The 12,239-nt window shown below is 45.4% G+C and overlaps 1 protein-coding gene across 1 annotated transcript in view; it reads left to right on the plus strand.

The window, feature by feature from the left end:
- TMC3 (transmembrane channel like 3) overlaps positions 1-11,746 on the plus strand; it is a 42,867-nt gene extending 31,121 nt beyond the window's left edge. The window contains exons 16-22 of the mRNA XM_064267142.1: positions 1,726-1,854; positions 2,937-3,047; positions 3,774-3,899; positions 5,477-5,616; positions 5,784-5,834; positions 8,531-8,873; positions 10,840-11,746. Coding sequence (XP_064123212.1) covers positions 1,726-1,854; positions 2,937-3,047; positions 3,774-3,899; positions 5,477-5,616; positions 5,784-5,834; positions 8,531-8,873; positions 10,840-11,683 — 1,744 coding nt within the window. The 3' untranslated portion in view covers positions 11,684-11,746. The remainder of the gene's footprint in view (positions 1-1,725; positions 1,855-2,936; positions 3,048-3,773; positions 3,900-5,476; positions 5,617-5,783; positions 5,835-8,530; positions 8,874-10,839) is intronic.
- The last annotated feature ends 493 nt before the right edge of the window (positions 11,747-12,239 follow it).

The raw sequence follows: 12,239 nt of genomic DNA on the forward strand, positions 1-12,239 counted from the left end.
TCAAATGCTGTGTGCTTATAGTCCACTGTATTTTGCAACATTTTTTCACAAATATAGCATTAAAATAATATATAACATTTACTTACTGTTTTCCAGATATGAGGCACTTTTATACCTGTATGACTGATTTAATCTTTATAACAACCCTATGAGGTAGCTACTACTATTTTCCCCCATTTTAAAGATGAGGAAACTGAGGCACAGTGAGCTAAGACTCTTACCTGTGATCACAGAAAATGACATTTAAACCTGCCGTGAGAAACCAAAGGTTTCCTTTTAATTAAAACATTTTTACTTATTAAACATATCCTATAAGGAGCCCTGGTGAAACAACGGTTAAGTGCTCAGCTGCTAACTGAAAGGTTAGTGGTTCAAAGCCACCCAGTGTCTCCACAGGAGAAAGATCTGGCAATCTTCTCCCATAAAGATTACAACCTAGGAAACCCTATGGGGCAGTTCTATTCTGTCACATAAGGTAGCTGTGAGTCAAAATCCATCCTATGGCACCTAACAGCAACAACAGCAATATATCTATGCTTATCTTCCTACCACTAAATCCAAATTCCCTAAGTATTATATATCAAATGCACTTCCAGTATAAACTGAGTTAGATCGGAAGACCTGACTTTTGTACCATATTTGACACTTAATTGCAGGATGACTATGTTCCAGTTTCCCTGGGATAACCCAGATTATGCCTGTTGTCTCAGCTCTCAGTCTCAAAGGTATCCCAGCTTGGATGATACAGTTGTTGTTGTTTGTTGTTAGGTGCTGCCGAGTCAGCTACAACTCACGGCGATCCTATGTATGGCAGAATGTAATGTTCCCAGCTTTGTGCCATCTTCACCATCATTGGTATGCTCGAGTCCGTTCTTGAGACCACTGTGTATCTTGAGTGCCTTCCAACCAAGGGTTCATTTTCCAGAACTATACTGGACAATATTCTATTGTGATCCAGAGGGTTTTTATTGACTGATCACCAGTCCTTTCTTCCTAGCCTGTCTTATGGAAGCTCTGCTGAAACCTGTTGACCATGGTTGACCCTGCGGGTATTTGAAATACTGCTGGCATAGTTCCAGCATCATAGCAACACACAAGCCACCACAGTATGGCAAACTGACAGACGGGTAGTGGGGATGATATAGAACCACCCTTTATTGGCAACATGTTTCTGGACAAATCACTTTACTCCCCAGACTTACCTTCCATGTCTGTAGACTTTGGATATTTACCTTCCTTTCCATGATTGCAGGATATTAAATGAGCTAAAATGTGTGAGGATACTTAGCACAACGTCCAGCAAAATTAGGTGCTCAACAAATGTTGGTTGAATTTGAAAGTCATCAATTTATGAACATAGTTCTCACCATAGTTGGGCAAAGTTTGCAGCTTTCCTCAAACTGTAGCTATCCATTCCTTGCCTCCTCACCAGAGGAGTGCCTTCCTGTGGCTAAGTGTGAAGAGAGACACAAACACTTAGTATACCATTGCAAAACGGATATTTTAAAATAGGATCACTGCGCATCTGCAGAAGTGACTTGTCTTATTTCCAGAAGATGAAGGGTTGGGGTTTCAGGCCTTGGTAGGGCTTTTTCAGTTCGGTAAGCATAGGGTGGAAATCCCGAAGTCTCAGAACCATGTTCCTCTGTGAGACTTCTGGACTACAGCACTGGAAGTCACGCAGGAGGAGAACACACGCTAATCTGTCCCTTCCTATGGCTCCAGGATGGGGGCCTTCTTCTCCCCATGTCTTCCAGCATTCAACGTTCTCAAACTGATTGGACTCATGTACCTGAGGAGCTGGGCTGTGCTGACCTGCAACGTTCCCCACCAGCAAGTATTTCGAGCATCCAGGTCAGTGAGAATAAGTTCAGCTTAGTCCCTGGGTGGTGCGAGTGGTTAATGCGCTCCTCTGCTAACCAACAGGTTGGAGGTTCAAGTTCGGCCAGAGGCACCTCAAAAGAAAGGACTGGTGATCTATTTCCAAAAAATGAGCCATTGAGAACCCTGTGGAGCACAGTCCTACTCTGACACACACAGGGTCACCATGAGTTGGGGTTGACTTAATGGCAACTGGTTACTGGTATATATATATATATGTGTGTGTGTGTGTGTTATATAAGTGTGTATACACATAAAGAAATTCACAAATTAGCTCACACCTACTTACTACATCTTACACATTGTGATATTTTCTATTCTTTTTTAATCCAGTCTAGTGTAATCTAGTCTAGTCTATTTCATTAAAAGAGAGAGAGAGAGCTAGTTGAGAGTCACTCATTCTATTTCCAGAACTGTGTAGGGGACCTTGCACCAAAAAGGTCTGAGCCACCCTCAGGGAAGGCCTGGACAGGCAAGCCCACTGATACCAGTTTCAGGCTCAGGGAACAAGGACCAGGGCTTAATCAGGCAGAATGTTCACCCTGAGCAGCCAAGAGCAGAGAGAATAAGAAGTAGCATGCAAACCACACCCAAACAAGAGAGTCAAGAATCATAATCCAAGGAGCTAAACCATCCCCAGACATGAGATAAGTTCAAGGCTGGGAAGAGGAGAGGAAACCATTTAGTAGGGACCCGGTGATTGGGACAAAAGTCCTAAGATTTTTCCATAAATTGCACTCATTGAGCGACAGCCACGGGGACAGGGGTGTGTTCACAACTCTGAAAACTTGAGGTGAACAGGTGTTCAGCAAATGTCTGTTAGATTTGCTGGATAATAGATCTATGCCCATCTTAGGCTGGGTTCAATGGTCTGTAAAGTTCCTGAGAGCATGTGACCCTGAGACCCAGGTCCATTCCTAGGGAGCAATGGGAGGAGGCTTTTTTGGTTTGCAAAGAGTCAGGGCTACCATTTCCATGCTGGTTCCTTGAACACACACATTCACAGCGACTGGCTACAGCATGAACTCAGCGTGTGGCATTTGATTTCTTTGCAGATCCAATAACTTCTACTTGTCGATGCTGCTGTTTATGCTATTCCTGTGCATGCTGCCGACCGTTTTTGCTATTGTCCGGTACAAGCCATCTCTGAACTGTGGGCCATTCAGGTAAGTTATTTTAGTTTAGTTGGCTCTGCCTGGTTATATAATTCTATAAATAGTAAATTTTATTAATATGTCATTTGTATATAAATATCAAGAACCCTGGTGGCACAACAGTTAAGTGCTCAGCTGCTAACTGAAAGGTTGGTGGTTCAAACCTACCCAGAGGCTCCGAGGGAGAAAGAGCTGGAGTTCTGCTTCTGTAAACATCACAGCCTAGAAAACCCTATGGGACAATTCTACTCTGTAACGTGGGGGTCACATGAGTGAAAAATTGACTCAACGGCACCTAACAACAATGACAACATATATAAGTACATAATGATGTAAAGTTCATTCATTCATTCAATCAGCTGTAGTGGGAAGACCCCTGTTGAATTCTCCTCCTGGCTCACACTGATACAAGCACATATGTACCACTTAGGGTCACACTGATACAAGCACATATGTACCACTTAGGGTCTATTCTCGTGTACAATATTAAAATACCCATATGTCCATATATATACACACAACGTGATTACTGACCCCACCGTGAGATCTGCATATTAATTAGAACAATACTGGGGATGAAATCATCTTAGGAATGCTAAGTATCTTTTACGTTCAGGCATTTACTCTAGCTTTGTCACCGACTTTGAGGTTTGTACTCTAGGTATCTATTTGGGGATGTCATGCAGCATTCTTCCGCCTAAAGCAACACGATCTGACGTCATGTTTCTCTTCCCACAGTGGACAAGAGAAAATTTATGACATCGTGTCAGAAACGATTAGGAATGACTTTCCCGCGTGGTTCGGCACTGTGGTTGGGTACATCAGCAGCCCTGTGGTCATCCTGCCAGCTGTACTGCTGCTTTTGTGAGTACGACACCCAGACTTCCCTGCCAGCTGTGGGGACTTGTACTTGCTTGGCTAACAAGGAAATATGGCTGTGGGGACTTCCACGTGCTTGGCTAACAAGGAAATATGGCTTTGCAATAATTACATAAAGTTCATTCAAAACTCATTTATGGAGCCTGATGAAGTAAGCAAGGACTCTGAGTCCCACGCCAGAGGAATAAGCCACTAGGCCGAGGAGTTACAGGGTCTCAGAGAGGAAGGGTGGAGCGAGCACTCCACTCCCATCCAGGTACTTACTGAGTCATCAACAACATCTGCTCGGTTATTGACACTGGAGCGGGATGTCATTATTATCATCATCTTACTCTCCAGAGAGGTCCCTAGGTTGTCAAACAGTTTGAGCTCAACTGTTACAGTCCTGGGACCCATGGACCCCAGAAAATTAAGTCCTTGTCTTGCCTGCAAGAAAAGAATTACTCGAGGGGGAGACTTGGCTGACTTTTAAAAGGAAAGCCTTTATTAGGAAATGAAAGCGCTGCACAGTGGGGCAGCAGCCGAGTGTACAGCACTCTAGGCAGGCTACTCCCGCGCACAAGTCTTTGTCTCTAGCTTTCATTGCTCGCTAAGATACAGAAGTGAGGTAATAGCGAATCAGGGGTTAGGATTTCAGGTAATTCCTTTTTTGGTATAAGCAGTCCCACAGGGCTCTTTCTTACCTGCATGTACACTCTGTCCCTCCTGTGGTGCCGGTTTGATTCCTGTCTTGGGTACTTGCATCAGGCAGAAGTCATCCATCGGTCACCTTGGTCACCTTGCAGATGTCTGCGCATGCTCCAGGGACCAGGTCTGGCCGGTCCTTCTGAAAAACATCTCACAAGGGAGTACATTGTTTGTTCTTTCTTTATTACACATTCCAGGATGGGGGTTTTATGTCGTTAGCCAAACACATAGTATTGTAAGTAAGTTGCCAGTCACAGGTACTGCAGGGCTCTTTGCCTAGGGGTTCAGTCCCTGTTTCTTCCCTATCTCACAACTACTAACCTAAAGGTTATCAGTTTGAACCCAGGCAGTGGCACCTCGGAAGAAAGGCTTGGGGAACTGCTTCCATAAATATCATAGCCAAGAAAACCCCATGGAGCAGTTCTACTCTGTAACACATGGGGTCGCCATAAGTCAGAATCAACTCAACAGCAATGAGTATTCTCCAGGAGTTTAATTAACCCTTAAAAGGCATTTCAAAATTCAGCTGGGTGGCTTTTGCTTGTTTCTGCTTAGAGGAAAAAATAAAAGCAAATCCAGCTTGATATGTTGTAAAATGTCTCCTCGGTCTTCGCTCCTTCCTTATTGCTAAACCAGAATTCCAGGTGCAGGTCAATGGAGGTTACTGTGAAAAGCAACAAAAACAAAAGAAAACCAGCCTCTTCCCAGTGCGCTCCAGCCTGAAAACTCCCTGATACACTTTGTCCTTGGAGGAGGGACCAGTGGGTGGCTCACACCTTATCCTTATCTTATCCTGACAACCAGCTGAGCAGGGGCCATGGCCTGCAAAGCAGAAAAGCCAGTTGACATGTACCATCCTGTGTCATCTGTCCTAGCATGCTGATCTATTACCTGCAGAGCATCGCGAGGTCCTTAAAGCTCAGCAACCATCAACTCAGAATGCAGATCCAAAACGCAAGTATCCTGTCAGGTTTGCAATTGTGTGTGTCAGCTGCCGGTCGGACATCTCACCAGTGTGGGTGTACAAATGAGGTCACAGTTCCCAGTTACTGAGACTCTTGGCCGCCCTTACAGTGCAAGGTCACATACCCCAGGGTCTCCCAGAATCAGCTCTATGAATGCCCAGGGAGAGTTGGCAGGAACGAGCCTGTTAGTGTTTTCCCCACTGGCCTCCTTTCCAAGGGGCCCTGCTGATGAGCACTTCTGCCCTCCTCTGTGGCCACACCAAGCTCGGTGTGCCACCATCCCATGTGCAGATTTGGACCTCTGAGCCCAAGGGCACCGTTTATGCTCCAGGACTCCCCTTTTTCATATCCTTTAGATTCTGGTTGGCATTTTCCTCTCTCCTATCAATCTTTTTTTTTTTTTTCTATCTGGGACTCAAATCTCATCTCTCAGGGCAGTCAGAGATACTCTCCAAACCTTCCATAATTTCTCCTCCTCTGCATACCCCTGGGGACACAATACTTAAGCAGTGGGCTGCTAACTGAAAGATTCACAGTTCAAACCCACCCAGAGGCTCTGCGGGAGAAAGACCTAGAAATCTGCTCCTGTAAAGATTACAGCCTAGAAAACTCTACAGGACAGTTCTACTCTGTCACATGGGTCACCATGAGTCAAATTGATTTGAGGGCACCCCCTTTTTTTAATGACAAGCTATGAGTCGGAATCCATTGATGGCACTGGGTACTGGGTTGGGAATGACAATAACAACAACTGCCTAAACCCAGGTGCTCCTCCCAGGGCTGGAACCTAGATGAGGGGATAAGGCACCAGGTTGTAAAATTTAAGGAGGCACTCATTCTCAAGGTCTTGCCAGCCCTGCACTTTCACCACCCTGACAGTGAGTGTCTCCTTAAATTTTCCACCATGGATGCCTTGTGTGCCTCACCTTAGCCCCAGATTCCCATGCAAAAAAACTTCTTCCACCTTTTTCAGTTTAAAAAAAAAAAAAAAGCTTTCATGTATATCAACTCATGCTGAGAGATACCAACTCATTTTATAAATAGTCAAATTAAGAATCATTTGGAGTGGCAAAGGGCATTTTTGTGAAAACATACATCTCCTGCAATGTTGATCCGTATTTTCTTTTTTGTGACTCAGGCAAACCATTATTGGCAGTATTTAAATTTGAGTCCACCCAGAGGCCCGTCCGGAGAAAGGCCTGGCAATCTACTTCCGAGAAAACAGCCATTGAAGACCCTATGGAGCACAGTTCTACTCTGACGCTCTTCGGGTCACCGTGAGTCAGAATCAACTGGAGAGCAAGTGGTTTTATTTTGGCTTTAAAGATGACCCATCAAAGAGTTGCCATTAAAAATAAAACCAGCTAGGCATAAAACTTTAGTCCTCAGATACCGGCATTTACTCACTCAAATAACTAGGCTAAGCCTAGAGCACTCTGTCGCCAGGGGGCAGTAGTAGTTCAGTCATGACCCAAGATATGAACAATGCCATATCCATCTTTTTGTTCCCCCGAGAATAGTATTTGTTATAGCTTCTTGCTAAATCCAAAACAAACATATGATTATCATTTACATTTTAGGCAAGATCTGAAGATAAGAAAAAGGTTGCCCAAATGGTAGAAGGTAAGCATACAACAGCATGCAGAGATCTGACATCTCAGTTGGGGGGCATTTAAAAACATAGCCATTTAAGGCGCACTATTGAGTGCCTGGAAACCCTGGTGGTGTTGTGGGTAAGTGCTATGACTGCTAACCAAAAGGTCGGCAGTTCGAATCCACCAGGTGCTCCTTGGGAACTCTATGGAGCAGTCCTAAGCTGTCCTATAGAGTCACTATGAGTTGGAATAGACTCAACAGTAATAGATTTGGTTTTGGTGTTTACTGTGTGCCTAGGAGGTGCAAACAGAGGTATAACTCTGCCCAGAGGAAACAGAAATGGGACCAAATAAGGCCACTGAATGGGATAGTTTTGATACCAAGCTAATTAAAAAAGAAGGGACATATTACCCTTCAGGGTATCACTTGAGTAAGAACCATGGAGCGTGAGAGTTATGCTTCTCCCACTTAGCTTTTTAGAGAGAAGTCAATAAATGAAAATTACTATAAAACCCACTTTAATTATTAAGTATTACTTGCTAATTGAGCATAATTAAGTTTAGGTCAGGTCACCTTCAAAAGCCAGGGTCTACATAGGCTTTCTCAGGACAATAGTATTTGCCAATGTTCATTTTCTCAGTTCAAAGCCACATCATTTTTTTTTTCAGAATGAAGCATGAACTGTTTCCAAAAAGTCGTAATTGTCATATAAGCTTTATTAGATTCATCATGTGGATAAAGAACCAAAGCCCCAAAGCTGTCAAATACCCTGCTCTGCCTCATAGGGATATCACAGGGTACACCGTAAAGCCTTGAGATTCCTTTGATTCCTCCTTTTAGTCCTTCCCTGGAGCCCCAGTGGCACAGTGGTTAATAGCTCGGCTGTTAACCAAAAGGTCAGCGGTTCGAATCCACCACCCACCCCTTAGAAACCCTATGGGACAGCTCTGCTCTGTCCTGTAGGGTTGCTGAGTCAGAATCTATTCAAATGGCAACAGGTTTGGTTTTTTGGTTTGGTATAGTCCTTCCCAGGTTGCTGGGTGGTGCAAACAGTTTGTTCTTGGCTGCTAACCGAAAGGTTGGTGGTTCGGATCCGCCCAATAATACTGTGGAAGAAAGAGCTGTTGGTCTGCTTCCAGAAACATTACAGCCAAGAAAATCCCATGGAGTGCAGTTCTACTTTGCAGCACATGGGGTCACCAAGAGTCAGAATTGGCTCGACAGCCACAAGTCTGGGTTTGTTTAGGTTTTTAGTCCCTTTCAGCTGCAATTTTCTGTGACGAAATAATTTGAATTATAAATTATGAGTTGCCCGCAGATTAGGGGTATCTCCAAGTGCACACAATTGTTTGTAGTTGCAACTATTAGAAGTCATGAAACCCTTCCAACTAAAACAACTTGAATGTGTCATATCCTTGGAGCTGGTCTTCTCACGAGTCCTCCCTCCACCCGCAGCCCGAATCCAGACCCAGGAAGAAAGCATCAAGAGGCTTCCAAAAGACAGTGATATCATCAGTCACCTGTCCTCCACTCACTCAGCCACACCCCAGAATAATGGCAACGTGGTCAATTTTGATTCACCAAGCAGCAGGAGTGGCAGAATAGAGACCGTCACCCAATCCATGCCTCAGAGTCCCAGGGCAGGGCACAGGAGCGTCAGCCCACCTCTTCCTGGCACCTCCAAATCCAGGCAGGAGCATGGTACTCACAGGTGAGGCTTAACTGCAACATAGCTGGAAATCTAGTTGCCTTGAACATGACGCCAGTGATGGCCAAAAGCCAGGGGATATAGAGGCTAAAGAGCCTTTGAGGATTTGAAGGCCTCAACAGTTTCAAGATTCCAATTCTTCTAGAAGGCCATGAGACATACTGTGATACCTGGTATGGAGAAGAAACGGCCATGGGTAGGGAGACAAAAACGAGCCCTGACGGTGCAATGGTTATGCACTCAGCTGCTAACTGAAAGATTGGCAGTTCAAACCTATGCAGCGGCTCCATGGGAGAAAGACCTGGCGATCTGATCCCGTAAAGTTTACAGCCTAGAAAACCCTATGCGGCAGTTACACTCTGTCACATGGGGTCGCTATGAGTCAGAATCGACTCAACAGCACCTAACAACAACCCCGCCCCCAAAAAACCAAACCCCTTGCTGCCAAGTTGATTCCAACTAGCAAAACAAGGGGGACAAAATGTGTTTAAACAAGACAAATTCGTCCTTCCAGTCTCTCCGCCATATAACCTGTCAGCAAACACTCCTGTCAACCTTGAGTATGTATTTCTACAGCCTAGGAAATAAAGTGACTCTTTTGTTTTTTAGCTCCATGTTATTGGCATATTACTGGCTCTGTTATTGGCAAGATCTTTTATATTTTAGCTCCAGGCTGGTCCTGTTATTAGCAAGATCATCATGGTTTTGGCAATTGGGGTCAACCATTTGAGTCTTAATTCTGTAAAGAAAGCAGTAGAATCCTGCATTCCTTTAACGGAGGCAGAACATCCAGAAGGATGGAGGGAACCGGCCTGCGCTGGCTTAAACTCTTACGGAGAATTATATTTAGATCCAAGTGTAACACCCTGAAAGTCATATAGATAAAATAGGGAGATTTGGGGTTCTTGGTTTTGAGGTATTTTAAAGACATTGACGAAGGTAGCAAAGCACTGGCAATCTTGCCATATGAGGAGTAGGTACCAGAACTAGAACTGTTCACAGGAGACAGGAGAGCTGTCTTCACATCTCTATGGGCCTTCACAAGGAGGGATTCAGACACTCCTGGGTGGACCCTGGGGTCAACCCTGGCTACTGGACAGATTCAAGTTTTCATGGGGAAGAACTTTCCAACAGTTAGAGCTCCACCCAGAGGAAACTCAGGAAAGTGCCTGTCAGGCTGGACAGCTGCTTGGCGGGGATGGGAAGGAGCAGTATTTCCAACATGTGCTGCAAGACCATTAGACGCACTCACTATGCACTTCCAGACAAAAAACACCCTCCGCGATGACACATGTGAGCAAAACACCACTTCCCCGACACCCTTCCTGGAGAGTCGCAACGCACGTCATTACATTAAGGGCTCCGAGAATTCCAGCAGTAAAGAGCCTGTTTAACCTAGCTCCCTAAATGTATCCGTGCACATGATCCACAGAATACCCACTGACCGTTTCGTCTTAGCTTCTTTGTGCTGCTGTAAGAGAATTATCACAAATGAATGGGTGGCCTTAACAAACAGAAATTTATTTTCTCACAGTTTAGGAGGCTAGAAGTTTGAATTCAGGGCACAAGCTCTAGGGGGAGGCTTTCTCTCTTTTGGCTCTGGGGGAAGGTCCTTATCTTTTTACAGCTTCTGTTCCTCAGGTCCTTGGAGATCTCCCTGTGGTGTGGCCTCTATCTTCCCCCATGTGTCTTGCCTTCTTCTGTCCCTAATCTGCCCTTTTTATATCTCCAACTGATTGGCTTAAGACATGCCCTGTGCTGATATGGACTCATCAACATAGCAAAGAAAACCCATTCTCAAATGGGATTACATCCACAGGTGTAAGGGTTAAGATTCCAACACATAATGTGGGGGGACACAATTCCATCCATAACAATTTTTGAACCTGGTTTGATGAAAATACTGATGGAACTGCTGTCCTAGCTCACAGTACTAAACATGGCTTTGTAATCACCTCTGTCTTAACAGGTATCCACATGGCCCGAGTGCAAGCACAGGTGACATTCACAAGAACAGACCCTGCACACCTGTAATGCTTCAGAAGCACATGGAAGATATTCACTCTGAGCCTCTTTTCCGAAAAGACTTTCAGCAAACCAACCTTTCTCTCCACAGACCAGGAACCTCGGCTTTGGTGGCTTATGGTCATCGACCCCGCACCCCCAGATACTATGTCGTTAATGAACGTGACTCTCACAAAAAATCCCATCCAAACTTATGGCCAGAGAGACATTTCAAGATAGATGCTTCAGGTGACATTGTGGAGATGTACCCCAGAGACATGCGACAGTATGTGCCCCGGGCTCCCCACCAGGCTCGGTCTCCACAGCTGAGTGAAGAAGAGGAAGAAATACTGAGGAGAGATTTGATCAAGCAGTCTCTGCACCCACGTTCCCTTACAGACCTCCACTGGGCCCCTCATTTTTATATTGGTGAAAGGTCAGAAAGTCAGAGCCTAGCTCCTGAGGACCAGGGAAGGAGGCACTGCAAGTCTTGGAATGATGGTTTTGAGGGCCAACTGAACAGGCCAATGTATGTGCACAGAAAGCCACGCTCCCGGCATGTCCAATACCCACAGCACCCTCTGAAGCCCACAGTAAAGCCCAAGTTTGAACAATCCCTCACAGAGTCTGATTCCATGTCAGTGGCATCCAGTAGTGACCAGCAGAACAGCAGCACTGACCAGTACCTCCAGGTCATCCATAGCCAGCCCAAGACCCCGAGGTTTGTGGGCCAACTTGGCAGGAGGAAGGCCAAATCTGGGCAGGAGCTGACCATGGACCTGAATGACCTGATTTGTTCACATGTCTAGGGGCTTCCTCTGGTGTCCCGTTCATAGAGCCAGGCCACTATTGGAGTGCTGGCTTTGGCCTGAAACACGTTCAGTGTGTGATCCTTCCCCTCCTGGAAAAAGAGATGACCATACCTGGTGGTGTCAGAGACTGTGTGGGACATATCCAGTCATATCAGCTGCTGGCTGAGATCCTGACAATCACACGGCGGCAGCTGCCTCTTCTAGAGCAACCACACACAAGTCGGTGTCCAGCACATAGCAGCACCTATAGCACATCAAACCATCATCATTTCAAGAAAACATCAGTCCTTTGCCTCCATTTGGGGTACCCACAAATCACAGGCAAGCCAGGCCTCTCATCCAGATCGCAGAAGCCTACCCTGACAGGTCCGCACTTGTCCTCAATGCTATGAGTGAACTGTATGTATTGTCACGCACTCTTCCGACTTAGGAAATTCAGCCCTCCGTAATAAGCACCTGGAAATTAGGTGGCTGCCCTTAAAGACTTCACTGTGCTTTGTTCATATGAAAAAGCAGTTTAGCAATGAGAGGGGTAGCCAAAATTTATTGAGAG

The sequence above is a fragment of the Loxodonta africana genome, chromosome 13 (genome assembly GCF_030014295.1).
Source record: "Loxodonta africana isolate mLoxAfr1 chromosome 13, mLoxAfr1.hap2, whole genome shotgun sequence".
NCBI lineage: Eukaryota > Metazoa > Chordata > Mammalia > Proboscidea > Elephantidae > Loxodonta > Loxodonta africana.